The following is a 15,807-nucleotide window of genomic DNA, read 5'->3' on the forward strand; positions in this document are numbered from 1 at the left end:
GTGTCTGGAGTGTGCCGGTCAGGGGCGGGCGCGCGGCTCACTTCGCAGGTGCATAAATGGCTCCCAGCCTCGCCCATCCAGACTCTTGCGTCTCGAAGCAAAAGCCGGGGGGCTGTGCCCGAGCGCTCTTATTGGTCTGTGTGTGAGCTCAGAGGGCAGCTACGGAAGTAGGCCTTGAGATATTGAGTGGCAGAAAACCGTGTATGCTGAAAAGAAGTGGCTCCCTCAGTTAGATAGGGCTGTGAGGTGTTTTGTTCATTTATTTTATTTTATTTTTTTTGCCACTTTCGGAACAACTTTCGGTTTTTAAACTTCCAGTACATCTGTGTAATTGCTCCATTAACAGCGATGTTGTTGTTCAGTTGCTAAGCTGTGACCCATGGACTGCCGTCTACCAGGCTCAGCTGCCTATGGGGTTTTCCAGGCAAGAATACTGGAGTGGGTTGCCATTTCCTTCTCCTGTTTTGTTCATTTAAAGCAAAACCAAGCAAACAGGAATAGTGCTTATATTCCCCTTTTCTCACGTCTGGTTTTATCAGTGTTCAAACAGCCCGGCTCCCTTCGTGTGCAAAGACCTGCGTCCTTGTTTACCAGTTGTTGCCTAGTACTCTAGGGGTGACTGCGTGTCTTGAGCCTGTTTTGAATCGCTGAACGTTTGGGTATTCTCCAGTCTTTTACGCGTGGAGTTGCGGGGAGGAACCTGTGCCTGCCGTGTTTCTCACTGGTGTATGTGGGGCCCCAGAAGTGAATGAGACATAGTTGCAGATTCCCTTTCATCACCAACACATATATGAGAATTCTTGTTTTCCCGAAGCAGGGTTAGGCTTCTGCCTTGGATTTGTTGATTTTTATGTTCTCAAGTCACAGGTTTCCAGTTAATTGTTGAGTTATTAATGGCATTAATAATTTGCACACCCGTGGAAGGCAACCAGCACCTCTGTCACTGCATGTCCTGGACCAGTCACCTGTGGAGAGAGGCCGGGATGGTCCCTGACAGGGCTTTCCCTGGCCCAGTTCACGTCTGCCTTGCTCCTGATTAACTGAGATTGATGTCATCCTCCTCTTCTCATCCCTGTGGTAGCTTTCAAACTGAACAAGCTTCGTCACTGGACTAATAACTCGCACTAACCTGCGCACTGTGCCTTTGCAACACTTGGTTTTGAGGTTTCTCTTCTTGGTTATTGAGCACTGTAACGTCTAGCTGCTCAAAAACATTTCTTTCTAGCAGTGAATTATTCCAAGTATAAAGGAAAGGTATCCTCTGTTACCTGATGGGTAAAAGGATGCTTCAGGATTAGGAGTTTGTGCATTAAGGGCGGTTATTTTTAGCAAAGGCTGTGTCTTGAATAAGAAAAATTCAATGGTTGACACTTTTAGAAGAGCTATTCAGCCATTGTGGGTGTAACAGGGTTTTCTCAAGTTGAAATGTCAAGTTCACAGTACTTAGTTTAACCAACAAAATTCGGAAACATGTGGTGATGGGGAGGTGGTGGTGAGTCGGTGTGACATAACCTGACATAAATTACACTGAAGTCCAATAAAGCGTCAGCCATTGCAGATGCCTTCCCTTCGTGTTAGAAGGGTTTATGTCTCAAGATGAATTTAATGGGAATTACAGCAGCAGAAATGTTTGTAAAATCCTATTTTCTGCATCCTGGAGGCTCATCACAAAGTTGAGTACCTTCTGGAGAACCGGCTTGGCCTCAGAGGGTAATGTGTTTCTGGTTCAGCACTGCAGTTTGATTGGAATCAGAAAGAACTAGAAAATCAGCTAGGATTTGGCCCCTTTTCTTTCACTTACTAAGGACAAGACCAGAAGCTGAATTTCTAGCCTTCCAGACCTTCACTCTTAAGAGCTTGGAGTTTAAAAACCTGGGGTATGATCATGATTGGTGGGAAAATAACACCTGTGTTTGAAATTATCTGTCTCATGATATGGCCATTTTGATGGCCCATTTTCTCTTCACTCGGGTTATCTTTTTTTTTTTCAACCTTGCTGCAGTGCTTTTAGGATCCTAGTTTCCTAACCAGGGATTGAACCTGTGCCCCTTGCAGTGGAAACCTGAAGTCCTAACCACTGGATGGCCAGAATTCCCCAGATTATCTCCTTTTGAATGAGCTTTAGTAGTGTGTGTAAGGAATTTGTCCATCTCAATCTGTATCAGTAGTGAAATCCTCTTTTTCCTTCCTGATACTGGTAATCAATCTTGTCTTTTTCTGGATAAACTTGGTCAGGGGCTCATCAGTTTGGTTGTTCAGCTCCAACCAGTGCTGGTTTCATTGACTCTTCTCTGGTTTTTTTCCCCCTCTTTTCTGTTCAGTTTCTTTCCTTATACTTGCTTTTTATTGCCCCCCCCCTTTTTTTTTTTTGGCTTTTTATCTTATGTTGCTTTTCTTTTCTTTCTTTCTTTTTTTTGGCTTTTTATCTTACATTGCTTCTTATACTTGCTTTTTTTGTCTTCACAACTTGGATATTTGCTGTTGTTCTAGTTGATTAAAGTAGAAGCTTGCGTGCATGCTAAGTTGCTTCAGATGTGTCTGACTCTGTGTGACCCCGTAGACTGTAGCCTACCAGGCTCCTCTGTCCATGAGGTTCTCCAGGCAGGAATACTGGAGTGGGTTGCCAGGCCCTCCTCCAGGGCATCTTTACAAGCCAGGGATGGAATCTGAGTCTCGTGTCTCCTGCATTGGGCAGGCGGGTTCTTTACCACTAGCACCACTTAGGAAGCCCCAGAAGAGTTTGTAAGGCAGGAAAAATTTTACTCTCTGGGTTCTTCTGGTTGGTCTAACGATCAGGTTAACAGAAGACCGATGAGCATGAGGAAACCAAGTCTCACTTTATGTATGTGGAGGTCCTGTCAGCATTGGGCCTGAGGACTGATGAAAGCAGCCTCTGTACACCTCTTTTCAGACAGAGCACCAGTTATTGATGAAGATTTGAAGAAAGAGCAGGGCTGTTGCTGGGGGCCGCAGGGTAGTGAAGCAGTAGCAGAGTCTGCTTCTGCAGCTTTCTCAGCCGTAACTCCCGTCTCCAGGGACCACAGCACCCTCCGTCCTCCCGACAGGAGCTTTGCACCTGCTTTCAGGGGACAAAGGAGGGTCAGAGTTGGCTGCTTCTACCGTCTGGTCCTCAAGGAATGTTAATTAGAAGTAATTAGCATGCCTCCAGCGTGTTTTGGGGTGGCCTGCCCCGAGCTCCACCAGCTGTTTCTGTTGTAAATATTCATTTATCTGACTGCGCTGGCCGCTGGCCTTCATCGTGGCACTTGGGCTCTTTAGGTGCAGCATGTGGGATCCAGTGCCTTGACCAGGGATTGAACCTGGGACCCCTGCTTTTGCAGGGCGGAGTCGTAGCCACTGGGCCACCAGGGAAATCCCTCCATCAGATTTTACAGGTGTGCGGCACACACACACACACACACACACACACACACACCACCCCCCACTGGGCCACCAGGGAAATCCCTCCATCAGATTTTACAGGTGTGCGGCACACACACACACACACACACACACACACACACACCACCCCCCACTGGGCCACCAGGGAAATCCCTCCATCAGATTTTACAGGTGTGCGGCACACACACACACACCACCCCCCCACCCCCCGTGCTCAGTGGTAAAGAAGCTGCCTGCCAGTGCAGGAGGTTCAGAAGACGTGGGTTCAGTTCCTGGGTCGGGAAGATCCGCTGGAGAAGGGAATGGCAGCCCGCTCCAGTATTCTTGCCCGGAGAATCCCATGGACAGAGGCACCTGGTGGGCTGCAGTCCATGGGGTTGCAGAGTTGGACGCAGCTGAGCACGTGCGTGCGTGCACACAGATGCAACACATGGGTGCGCGCTTCCCTTTGAGCGCTGCTCTAGGTGCCGCCCACAAATGTTGCATGTCATGTTTTCATTTTTATTCCTTTCAAAATACTTTCTCATTTTCCTTGTTATCCATTGCCAAATATTTGGGGATTTCACAGACATTTTTGTGTTAACTTGATTTGTAATTTAATACTAGTTTCAGAAAATATATTTTGTATTACTTGAATTTTTTAAAATTAAGACCTTTACTAAGAAGTGCTTGGGGACTTCCTTGGCAGTCCAGTAATTAGGACTCCGTGCTTCCAATGCAGGAGGCATGAGTTCGACCCCTGTTTAGGGAACTAAGATCCCACATGCCCCTGGCACGGGCAAAAACGAAAAGGTGCTTGCAGTGCGTTGAGGTTTTGAAAACACCAAACTGCAAGCTTGTTTTCCTTTCACACACACTGATTTAGCTGCATCGGGCCTCAGTGCCGCGTGCGTGACCTTTGACCTTCCCTGGGGCTTGTGGGACCTTCTTTTTTTTTTAGTTTGGCATGCAAGATCTTTATTTGCAAGTGTGTAACTTGGCAAGGTTTAATAGCGACATGTTGATCACCCGTGAAACCATCGCCTCAGTCAAGATAATGAACATATCCATCACCCCCCAGTTACCTGGTGAAAAAGAAGTGAAGTCGCTCAGTCCTGTCCGTGGACTGTAGCTCACCAGGATCCTCCATCCATGGCATTTTCCAGGCAAAAAATACTGGAATGGGTTGCTATGCCTGCCTCCAGGGGATCTTCCCAACCCAGGGATCGAACCTGGGTCTCCGCATTGCATGCAGACTCCTTACCCTCTGAGCCACCAGGGAAGTTACCTCATACCCCTTTGTACATCCTCAACCCTCTGCTTCCCCCGCTTAGCCACGCCTCTGTGTTTTCTAGGATTTTATATAACGATTTTTGGTCTGTTGAGTTCATTTGTTATTGTTGTTTGGATCCCTTCACTCGTTATTATGAGACTTACCCATGTTGTTGCAACAGAGCTCCCTTTATTGCTGAGCATTTCTTCGTGTGTATGTGAAGTGCGCGTGCAGCAGCTACCATTCTACCATTCTACCTGCTGAGCGCAGGCCCCCGCGGCACAGCCACTGCTCCCAGAGCTGGTCACCATCGCAGACCTCCTTAGTGCATGATCTGCTGGGAACTTTTTTTGTTTTATTTTTTATATAGTCTTTAAAGGTTACTCTCCATTTATAGCTTTTAAAATATATAGAGTCTGTTATTAATCACATCCAGTGTTTTTCATTTCAGACTTTTTCATAATTGGCAATTTGATTTAGGTGTTTTTTTATATATCAAATGTTTTTCTCCTTATGCTCATTTTTCCTGTACCTTCCTGAGGCATATAATTCTACTAATTCTGTCATTAATCTACTAATCATCTGTCATTTCTGGGTCTTTTTTTTAAAGGTTTTATTTTGTTTTGGGGTATACCCGATTTACAGTGTTGTGCTAGTTTAGGTGGACAGCAGAGGGGTTCAGCCATTCACGTATGTGTCTCCATTCATCCCCAGCCTCCCCTCCTGTCAGGCGGCCGCCTGACACTGAGCAGAGGCCTCTGCTCTGCAGGAGTCCCTTCTTGCTGCTGAGTCGCTTCAGTCGTGTCTGACTGTGCGACCCCATAGACGGCAGCCCACCAGGCTCCCCCGTCCCTGGGATTCTCCAGGCAAGAACACGGGAGTGGGTTGCCATTTCCTTCTCCAGTGCATGAAGTGAAAAGTGAAAGGGAAGTCGCTCAGTCGTGTCCGACTCTTTGCGACTCCATGGACTGCAGCCCACCAGGCTCCTCCGTCCCTGGGATTTTCCAGGCACGAGTCCTGGAGTGGGCTGCCATCGCCTTCTCTGAGTCCTTGTTACCCGTGTTCAGTGCAGCAGTGGGTAGCAGGCATTAGGAGTTATACATTATTGGACGTTGGATTGTTTCGGCTTTTCTTTTAGCTGTTTCTCGGCTTTCTGTGGGGATGCTATAAATATACCTGGGAAGAGTTTGATCCTTCTGCCTCCTGCTCTTAAGCTTTCTTGGGTGGGTTCAGGGCAGTCTTTAGGGGCGGCCTCACTCAGCCCCACTGCTGAGGACCACCCCCCCCCCCCCCCGCCGCCCCCGGAGCTCTCTGCCTTAGGACGTCTTCCTGCCACAGCAGGTGTGGGCTCGGCCACTCCCTCCCTGTGCCGAGCAGCCACAGTGAGGGCCTGGGGTCTCCCTGCTGCCCCGGGCCCCTCGGCACAGCTGTCTCTCCTCCAGCACCAGGTTTCCAGCTGCCTTGGCCTCTCAACACAGGACTCCCCTACTCAACCCTGGGCGATCCCAGGGCTTTGCTTGGGTCTCCTCTCTCAGCTGCAGCCTGGACATGCTGGGACCTCGGCCGGGCTTGCCCTGTTCCCTGCTCAGAGGACTCACTCATTGTTCTGCGCTGCCTGTTGTCTGATGACTGAGAAGTGTCATGTCATACACTGTGTCTGACTTTTGGAGCCACTGCTTACATCAGGTTGCTAAATCCAGCCTTGGGTGGAAACAGACTGGCTCGATGCTGATTTTGTGTAGGTTTTTGCTGCTTTTTACTGAGTGTTGGGACGACGTTTATAACGACTGTATTCCTCTTCGCAGTTCTGGTCTGTCTCCGTGCTGGATAGGCAGGTGCTCAGACAGAAAATGACTTCCTCCTTTTGCATTCCAGTCCCCTGTGATGAAAAGGACATCTTTTTTGGGTGTTAGTTCTAGAAGGTCTTGTAGGTCCTCATAGAACCGTTCAACTTCGGCTTCTCTGGCGTTAGTGATTAGGACATACACTGGGATTACCGGGATATTGAATGGTTTGCCTTGGAAACGAACAGAGATCATTCTGTCATTTTTGAGATTGCATCCAGGTACTGCATTTCAGAATCTTGTTGACTACGAGGGCTGCTCCATTTCTTCTGAGGGATTTTTGCCCACAGTAGTAGATACAATAGTCATCCGAATTAAACTCGCCCTTTCCCATTCATTTTAGTTCACTGATTCCTAAAATGCCGATGTTCACTCTTGCTGATCCTGTTTTGACCACTTCCAGTCCCGTTGATTCGTGGACCTAACACGCCAGGTTCCTTGGCCATGTTGTTCTTACATCGTCAGACTTTCCTTTCACCACCAGACTCGTCCACAACTGGGCGTTGTTTCCACTTTGGCTCAGCCTTTTCATTCCCTCTGGAGCTATTTCTCCGCTCTTCTCCACTAGCATGTTGGGCTCCTGTCAACCTGGGAAGCTTGTGGGACAAAGTTTGACAAGACCCTAAGAAACCAAAATATATTAGAACTATTAATTTAAGAAGTCAGGTACGTCTGCATGCCGCGCAGAGAGCACTGCCATGTCCCCGGGCCTCACTCTGCTCTGCTTCCAGCGTGAGTGCATCTCCATCCACGTGGGGCAGGCGGGCGTCCAGATCGGCAACGCCTGCTGGGAGCTGTACTGCCTGGAGCACGGCATTCAGCCCGACGGCCAGATGCCCAGCGACAAGACCATCGGCGGCGGCGATGACTCCTTCAACACGTTCTTCAGCGAGACCGGGGCCGGCAAGCACGTGCCCAGGGCCGTGTTCGTGGACCTGGAGCCCACCGTGGTCGGTAGGTACCCTCCCACTTGGCAAGGGAAGCCCAGAACCTTCATCAGGTGCCTCCAGTCAGAAGCCCGACGTAGTTTCCGAGGGGAGCGGCCACCCGGGAGACGCCAGGCAGTCGCCCCAGAGCCCGGGAGACCCAGGCCACAGGGGGTGCCCGGGGCAGTCAGGCCGGCATCCGTCCAGGGTGGCAGGACCGTCCCAGGGACGCCCGGGGTGGAGCGGCAGGTGTGGGCGAGAGGCGCAGACAGAGCCGCCTGGGTGCTCCTGGCCTTTGGGAACCGGCCACGCTGGGGCTTGTTCCGGGTTGATGGACCCTCCCGGAGCCGAAAACGGCAGGTGGGGCGTGTGTGTCTGGGAGACTCCTGGGAGACCTGACCCCCGGCCTGGGAGGAGCGGCGCGGGCCTGCAGACAGGCGGGTCCCGGAGCCGGCCACAGGGGTGAGGCCGGCGTCCTCCAAGCCCGGCCGCTGTCCCCCCGCAGACGAGGTGCGCACGGGGACCTACAGGCAGCTCTTCCACCCGGAGCAGCTGATCACCGGGAAGGAAGACGCGGCCAACAACTACGCCCGTGGCCACTACACCATCGGCAAGGAGATCGTCGACCTGGTCCTGGACCGCATCCGCAAACTGGTGAGGGGGGCGCGGGGGCCTCCCGGCCAGGAGGGGAGGCCAGGGCTCTCGGCAGCGCCTGCGGCCCGGCTCACGCCTCTCCCTCCTGCAGGCGGACCTGTGCACGGGGCTGCAGGGCTTCCTCATCTTCCACAGCTTCGGGGGCGGCACCGGCTCGGGCTTCGCGTCGCTGCTCATGGAGCGGCTCTCGGTGGACTACGGCAAGAAGTCCAAGCTGGAGTTCGCCATCTACCCGGCGCCCCAGGTCTCCACGGCCGTGGTGGAGCCCTACAACTCCATCCTGACCACGCACACGACCCTGGAGCACTCGGACTGCGCCTTCATGGTGGACAACGAGGCCATCTACGACATCTGCCGGCGCAACCTGGACATCGAGCGGCCCACGTACACCAACCTCAACCGGCTCATCGGGCAGATCGTGTCCTCCATCACGGCCTCCCTGCGCTTCGACGGCGCCCTCAACGTGGACCTGACCGAGTTCCAGACCAACCTGGTACCCTACCCCCGCATCCACTTCCCCCTGGCCACGTACGCCCCGGTCATCTCGGCCGAGAAGGCCTACCACGAGCAGCTGTCCGTGGCCGAGATCACCAACGCCTGCTTCGAGCCGGCCAACCAGATGGTCAAGTGTGACCCTCGCCACGGCAAGTACATGGCCTGTTGCATGCTGTACCGGGGGGACGTGGTCCCCAAAGACGTCAACGCGGCCATCGCCACCATCAAGACCAAGCGCACCATCCAGTTCGTGGACTGGTGCCCGACCGGGTTCAAGGTAGGCTGGGCGGGAGCGTGTGCGCGGCTTTGTGCCCGTGGCCGGCCCCGGGGCGGGGTGCTAACCTGCCGCGGAGGGTCCCCTGTTCCGGGGCAGCTGGGCTGCAGGGACAGCAAGGTTAGTAATCAGTGTGTCAGATGCCTTGATCTCGGTCAGTGCTCCACGTACCTTTACTTCTTAGAACCGTGGGCTCGTGGGCCAACGTTCCTAATATCTTACACTTCAGAGACAGAGGCTGAGACAGCCTCTAGAACCTAAGGGCCTCAGGGGCAGCGACGGAAGGAGGGAGCTTTCAGAGACCTCTGACTGCAGGCCTGCCTGTCCTCACGTTTCCCCGCTGCTCGCCCAAGAACCTTGTCAGAGCGTGTGGCTTCATTCTGTGATAGAGACAGTGGGTTCCGATTCCCCGTCACTTCAGTCGCCAGTGGTCACTGAAGCTTAGGCAGCATTCGCGTGCTGCAGAGAGGGCCTTCTGTTCATTAGGCAGCACTTTCTGTGGGGCCAAGGGTGGCTCACTGCTGCTCCTCCAAGCCAGACCTGGGGTGCCGCCTCCACACAAAACCACACTAATAATTAAGCGGCTCCTCCGACTGTGTCTGGTGTCACAGTGAAACGTCTGCCCAGAGGAGAGCGTCCTGAATTTGAAGCCAAGTCCCAGAGTGTCCCACTTTAGAGCCGCGATCACCAGGCTAAGTGCCTGGCCACGCCTGGGCTTGTTAACCCTGCGGCCTCTTCCTCGTTGAGTCCTTTTTCACAAGTGATCTGCACTAGATAGAGTCTGGATCCTGCGTCTGAGCCCTGATGGGTCCCTTCAGTGTCTGGGAGTTGTCATCTCCAGGGTCTTTGCAGGTTGAAAATGAGGATAAATAGCAGCGTTTTCCCATTTTAAATATCAGAGCTTGCCTCTGACCACACCCACGTTGTTGCACCCACCTGGCCTCAGCCCCACTTCAAGACCCCTTGACACGGCCCAGCTGAGGGTTGACGACTCACACATGTAAAGTGACTCCCAGGGATAAAGTGTGTACGTTAACAGGTTTCACCAATCTGGAAATACCCACGAAATTAAACCTCCCATAGATGTTTGCAGGCCTCCAAGGTTAGGTGATAGGTTGGGGTTGAAAGCTTTTTTTTTTGCCATGCCACAGGGCATGGGGGATCTTAGTCCCTGGGCCAGATACCAGCCCCTGGCCCCCTGCCGTAAACGGCGGCATCTGGACGGCTGGACCACCGGGGACGTCTTTTTTCTTCCGTTCTTGGTTTGAGGAAGTTTCCTTTCAGTGCCCTTACTTTGACCTTTGGAAGGCAAGGCTGCCACCCAAGCCATTGTCAGCTGGGCAGTGCTGTGTGGGGTGCCTGGCACTGTGCCCAGGCTTCCCCTCCTGGCCGGTCTGTGAGCCAGAGGGGAGGCCAGTCTGTGGGGAGGTACAGGAGGTCACACTGCTGTCCCCACGGAAGACAGCTCACCCCTGATGGTGTTGAATCCTCACTTGTCAGTCTGGGTGTGGCGTCATGTGTTAACGACCGTCTGTCAGGGGTGCACCATTTTCCTGGAATCTTTTCCCACGTTTGTATTAGGTTTTCACATTATAAAAGTGTGTATGTGGCCAGATATTTTAGTCATGCAGAAGGCTGAAAGGCTAAAGTCCTCTTCTAAAAGTGAAAACGTGGGCTATTAAACTGGCAGATACTGCCCAAAACTAGAGTACCCGTTCCTACAGGGCATTATCTGAAGTGGGTCCATGGCCCCCATTTTTAGAAACAAGCTACCATTTCCGAGGCCTCACTCCCAAGTTGAGCATGTTCTCCTTCTCCGGCAGGTGGGCATCAACTACCAGCCCCCCACGGTGGTCCCGGGGGGAGACCTGGCCAAGGTGCAGCGGGCCGTGTGCATGCTGAGCAACACGACGGCCATCGCCGAGGCCTGGGCCCGCCTGGACCACAAGTTCGACCTCATGTACGCCAAGCGCGCCTTCGTGCACTGGTACGTGGGGGAGGGCATGGAGGAGGGCGAGTTCTCGGAGGCCCGGGAAGACCTGGCGGCGCTGGAGAAGGATTACGAGGAGGTGGGCGTGGACTCGGTGGAGGCGGAGGCCGAGGAAGGGGAGGAGTACTGAGGCGGGGGCAGGGCCGCAGCCCCGCACCCGGTCCGCCTACTGCCCCTTCGCAGATGTTTCCCTATTAAAGTTTCTCAGTTAAACCTGTGCTTGGGACAAGCTCATCTGTCTGCAGGAGTGTGGAGGACCCCCCGCTGGTTTTCCCGTTGAATTTGCCATTTCCCCAGGCTTCTCTGTTGGAACAGGCGGCCTAAGGCATAAGGCCCTGGGGTTGGAGTGCAGAAACCTCGGGTCTGCAGAGGGCCCACAGTCTGGACCTGTGGGTGATGTGGCCGCTCAGGACCCCGGGAGGCAGGGTCTTACCTGCTTCTCTGGTGTGTGTGACCCTCGGGGGGTTAACAGCCGCCGCTCACCGTCCTTCTGTGCTCAGACCACTGGTGCACCTGTTTGCCGGGGAGGGCCTCGGTGAAGGTGCAAGAGGCCCGGCAAGACGCACGGCTCCCGCTGGCTCAGAGGCCCAGGAGGCGGGCAGCGAAGACAGCGCCCAGAGCGAAGCCGAAAGGCTCGAGCGGAACGTGGCTGACAGAACACTGCTGGAGCTGGTCCTTGGTGTCTCAGAGGTTTATTAGCCGCAGGAGCGGGAGGCGCCGGCTGGGGGGGCTCTCAGCTGCCGCTCCTCGGGGGGCTCCTCCCCGGCCCGCCCCCCTTGGGCAGCCTGGAGGCGCTGGGCTGGCGGGGCATCCTCTGGCTGGGTCCGTCCCGGCCGCCGCGTTCTGCCAGCGCCGGGCCTCCGCCGAGGGCTCCGCCGCCTTTGTTTCTCCCTGAGGGACGCAGAGCGCAGGGGTCAGCAGCCAGGCAGGGCCCAGGACAGTGCAGGCATGCGCGGCGGCTAGCGCGGGAAGCACGCCAGGCCGACTTCTGGACCCGGTCCTGGGAGCGCTTCCTCTGGGTCGGCTCCCTCTCCCCTCTGTCCCACAGACATCCAGGACCGCCGGTCCCGAGACGGGACTCCCTGAGGCTCCATGGGGCAGCCACGCTCAGCTGCAGAGCACGGCTCCGACCACTCCCCTGGCCATCGGCCGGCATGGTCTGCAGCCGTGGCTGGGCTGAGCTGGTTCCAGCAGTGGCATCGGCGAGACGGGAGGACCTTGGGGGCCGGCATGCCTGGCCCGGCTCGCCCCGCTGACACGTCTCAGCCCGGGTTCTCCCCTGGCCGCGGCTGGTGCAGGGGTGGGACTCCGGGCTCCATGCTGGTTCCTAGCCCCGCAGCCTGCAGTGGGGAGTAGGGGCCTGCGCCGTGGACGGCACCAGCTCTGATCCTGCCACCGGCACGCCTGCAGAGACAGGGCTGCCCTGCCCAGAGTCTCTGGCAAGTTCTCCGTCAAACAGCAGGAGGTCTGAGCCACCTGGCACAGTGTTGGGGGGCGTTTGCAGTGGCCCCAGCTTGGAAGCCTGACAGCTGGTCTCCCCGTGTGAACTCGATTTGAATAAGGTGCAGCCACGGTCACCCAGCACTGAGTGGGAGCAGACTGGAGTGTGTGGTGGGGTGACGCGGGGCAGCTCTGCCCAGGAGCCACCAACATGAGCCAAGAGGGCTGTGCCCGCCCTTCTGCCCAGTACAGACGCCAGCCTTCTGTTCCCGTGAGTGCACCGCCCCCACCCACAGGGCCACCCAGTTGGGAGGCCATGCTCCCCACCTAGGCTGGGCCAGGCCGAGTCAGGTCTTCGAGCCTGCGGCTTCACCCTGGGGCCTGGGTGCCAAAGAAGCGTGGCGCAGGGGCAGCTCCCTCAGTGGCAGGAAGGCCACCGCCACGGGCGTCACTCTGCAGGTCTGCTTCCGGGGCCTGCACACGTGCGCTTCCTGACCCCCACTGAGGAGGACCAGGGCCCCAGACACTCAAGGGTGAGGAGACAGTAAAGGAAGGTTAACCTTTAAATCTGGCGAGGATGATGAACCTGGAAATAAGAAACCGATGCCACCCTTAAGCCATCAGAGGCATCAGGAAAACCACTGCAGGACGGAAGCAGGCCCTTCATCCAGCTCAGGGTGGTTCTCAGCACCTGAAGGAGCCGCACAGCCCTGGGGCTCATGGGGAGACCCACTCAGGCCTCGAGCCCGCTGGACCCAGCAAGGCACGTTTGGGAGCTCAGAGCTCATCACGCCTGCTCAGCTTCCTCTGATGTGGCCGTTGGGTCAGATGGAACGGACTTAAATGAGGATTGAGGCTGAGCCAAGGGGAAAGCCCAGTTCCCGTGGGGCCCTCTTAAGAGTCGAGACAGACGGTGGTCATCGGCGCTGCTCAGTCACTAAGTCGCGACCCGTGGACACCGCCAGGCCTCCGTCCTTCACCGTCTTGGGGTTTGCTGAAGCTTATGTCCGTGGAGTCCGTGATGCTAGTGAACCAAGTCATCCTTACTGAACGGATCACTGCCAGCTTACTCTCCTAACGAAGTGAACCCCCCAAACAGCGGCCCATTGCCAGTCGTGACTTGGGGGCCCCTGAAGCTGGGGAGCCCCTAACCCCTGCTGCGGGCTCTGCCACAGCGCTGAGTGGGACTAGAAACAGAAAAGCCCAGAGCTTTCTCCTGGGTGGTGAGAGTGCCCCTTGTGGAGTCGGCCAGCTGCCGAGGCCAGGCTGTGGGATGGGCCAGGCTGTGGGAGGAGGTGGGGGGACCACGGCAGCCTGCTGAGCAGGCTGGCGGGGTCTGGTGGCCAGGACTGGCGGGTGGTGGGGGCGTGGGGAGCACCCAACAGGAGCTTGACCGGTGCTGCAGACCAGCCATTGAACGCCCGGTGCGCAATGCGGGCTGCACACGTGCCCCGTAACCCTTGGCCCACACCTCTGGGGATGGTCCCCGCGCGGACGTGCCTGGACCCGCTGGGCACACGGCCGGGTGCAGCTGGAGAGGAGTGCGTCCGCCCCGCGGTGCTCTTGGCAGTGAGCGAGGGCCGGAGCGGCCACATCCCCAGCTCAGGAACCAGGCAAGGGGGACCCCGGGGGCTGATGCTCCACGGCCATTCTGGGGGCTGACAGTACCGCACGCACCCTTGCAGCCCAGGGCTGCTCTTTCTGGAGGCCATGGCGGTTTCCATGGAAACAGTACCAACCCCCAGAAATAAACCAATAAACGCAACCTGCAAAAGGAGAGAACAGGCAGCAAGAGAACCGGAGGGAACCGGGGGGCCCTGGAGAGAGAGGCGAGTGCGCGGCAGCTGGGCCGTGGAGCAGAACCGGAGAGGCCGCAGGCTGCGGGGCGCAGGAAAAGGAGGGCCTTGCAGGGGGGCTACAGCTCCAGGCAGAGAGAAAGGAGGCCTCTGGAGGTCAGAGAGAGACAGAGAGAGCAGACAGGGAGCATCAGTGGGGAGGCCTGCACCGCAGCGCAGCGCCCAGGAGGGGGCCTCTCAGGACAGGGACGTGGGCGCCCAGGGCCCTGGAGCTCCCAACTAGGGGCCCAGCTGCCCTCTGCCCCGAAAGCCCCTTCTCAGAATGTTTGTGGCCAAGGAGCCGGCCCGGAGATTCAGCTGCATCTTAAGTGTGTCTGGAATATGGAGAAGGGACACGCCAAGTGGATTAGAGCTCCACTGTGCCACCCTGGTCACCAGCCTCTGCTCATCCCAGCCACGACCTCCAGACTGAGCAGCGCCCCAGGCTCTCTGCACCCTGCCAGCCAGGAGCTGCCCACAGAGGGAAGCTTCACTGTCCAGACTCTGAGCAGGACCTGGGCCGGGTTGGGGGGCCAACCAGCGAGCTCGGGAAAGCCTCTGCCCGCCCTGCTCCCTGAGGACTGAAGTACAGGCTTACAGCCCCAGGGAGGAAGGAACCGAAGCCGCCTGTTCCCAGCTTCGTGGGGAAAAGACCTGAGTGCAGAGATGGGGAGAAACGGATCGCAGAGTCCCAACGAGGTCTGCCCGGCTTTGGGTCTCCCACCCTGCGCCCTCCCCATGTGGACGGGCACGCTCCAGGGCGGTAGACAGCAAAGTCCAAGCTGGGGATTGGAGCCCAAGGGGCCAGCCATCGGATGTGCCCACGAACAGAAAGGCCTGGCCACTCGGGACCAAACGCGCCCAGTGCCAGGAGCTGCCCACCCGTCGCCCCGGCCCGGCTCTGACCTCGGGTCTCAGGCACGCTGGGCGTTGGCAGGGGCGCGGCCGCGGGGTCCTGGGAGTCGCTCGCCGCCCTCTGCCCGGCGCACATGGACTTGAGCATCTGAAAGACGGCGAGGGGCGCCACGTTCAGCTTCAGCAGGTCCAGCAGGATCCTGGCGAGAACACACGCGGCGGCAGTGAGCCCTCCTCGCCCCGGCCGGCCGCCCTGGGGGACCCCCGGCTCCCCCCGGCGCTCACTTGAACACGTCGGGGTCCATGGCGCCGCCCGCAGCCTGCGCCAGCTCGAACAGCTCCATCTCCTCGGCGCTCAGCACCTTCTTCCGCCGCAGCGCCAGCTTCTGCAGGGCCGCCTCCAGCCCCGGGGGCGCCCCCGGCCCCGCGCCCGCGGCCGCCATCTGAGGAACCGCGGAGGTGCGCGCCGCCCGGCCCCCGCCGCGCCCCCTACCGGCCCGCCGCAGCGGCCCCGCCGTCCGGTGCTCGGGCCCGAGCGGCGGCGGACGTGCGGAGCACCCGCGCCTTAGCGACTGGGCTCCCGCGCGCGCTCAGCGGGAAGCCCGCACGCAGAGCCCCGCGCTCGCCCAGTAAATGCCCGCCAGGCCCGGCGCGCGGCTGTCCCGCGCCGGGCCCCCGCCAGGGGGCGCGCCTCCAGGCCCTAACCGTAACGCGAGGCCGCTCCTCTTGCGCACGCGCGGTCCTCGCCGCCAGGTCCCGCTGCGCGCGCGCGTTCGGAGGCGGGCCTCCCGTAAACCCGCGGGGCGGGGGTGGGGCTTGGCTTTGCGCACGCGCTTTTCA

General features: G+C 57.2%; 2 protein-coding genes across 2 annotated transcripts; one reads left to right on the forward strand and one right to left on the reverse strand.

Moving 5' to 3' along the window:
- Positions 1-7,196: 7,196 nt before the first annotated feature.
- Positions 7,197-10,967, forward strand: LOC128062492 (tubulin alpha-3 chain). The gene is made up of 4 exons (XM_052654985.1): positions 7,197-7,452; positions 7,930-8,078; positions 8,170-8,850; positions 10,671-10,967. Exons 1-4 carry the CDS (start codon positions 7,197-7,199, stop codon positions 10,965-10,967), a joined length of 1,383 nt encoding a protein of 460 aa, XP_052510945.1.
- A 546-nt stretch (positions 10,968-11,513) lies between these two features.
- Positions 11,514-15,436, reverse strand: LOC128062508 (mitotic-spindle organizing protein 2). The gene is made up of 3 exons (XM_052655001.1): positions 15,253-15,436; positions 15,019-15,167; positions 11,514-11,728 (listed from the first exon to the last, which is right to left on the reverse strand). The coding sequence occupies exons 1-3, from the start codon at positions 15,408-15,410 to the stop codon at positions 11,571-11,573; spliced, it is 465 nt and encodes a 154-aa protein (XP_052510961.1). The 5' UTR covers positions 15,411-15,436; the 3' UTR covers positions 11,514-11,570.
- Between the last annotated feature and the right edge of the window lie 371 nt (positions 15,437-15,807).

The sequence above is a fragment of the Budorcas taxicolor genome, chromosome 17 (assembly GCF_023091745.1).
Source record: "Budorcas taxicolor isolate Tak-1 chromosome 17, Takin1.1, whole genome shotgun sequence".
Classification (NCBI taxonomy): Eukaryota; Metazoa; Chordata; class Mammalia; order Artiodactyla; family Bovidae; genus Budorcas; species Budorcas taxicolor.

Excerpts from the sequence above, each read along its gene's own strand:
- LOC128062492 (XM_052654985.1), top strand. The coding sequence starts at position 7,197 with ATGTCCCCGGGCCTCACTCTGCTCTGCTTCCAGCGTGAGTGCATCTCC. Across the intron at positions 7,453-7,929 it reads CCTGGAGCCCACCGTGGTCG|ACGAGGTGCGCACGGGGACC; the intron begins GTAGGTACCCTC and ends GTCCCCCCGCAG. Across the intron at positions 8,079-8,169 it reads TGGACCGCATCCGCAAACTG|GCGGACCTGTGCACGGGGCT; the intron begins GTGAGGGGGGCG and ends TCCCTCCTGCAG.
- LOC128062508 (XM_052655001.1), bottom strand. The coding sequence starts at position 15,410 with ATGGCGGCCGCGGGCGCGGGGCCGGGGGCGCCCCCGGGGCTGGAGGCG. Across the intron at positions 15,168-15,252 it reads ATGGACCCCGACGTGTTCAA|GATCCTGCTGGACCTGCTGA; the intron begins GTGAGCGCCGGG and ends TGTTCTCGCCAG. Across the intron at positions 11,729-15,018 it reads CAGCGTGCCTGAGACCCGAG|GGAGAAACAAAGGCGGCGGA; the intron begins GTCAGAGCCGGG and ends TGCGTCCCTCAG.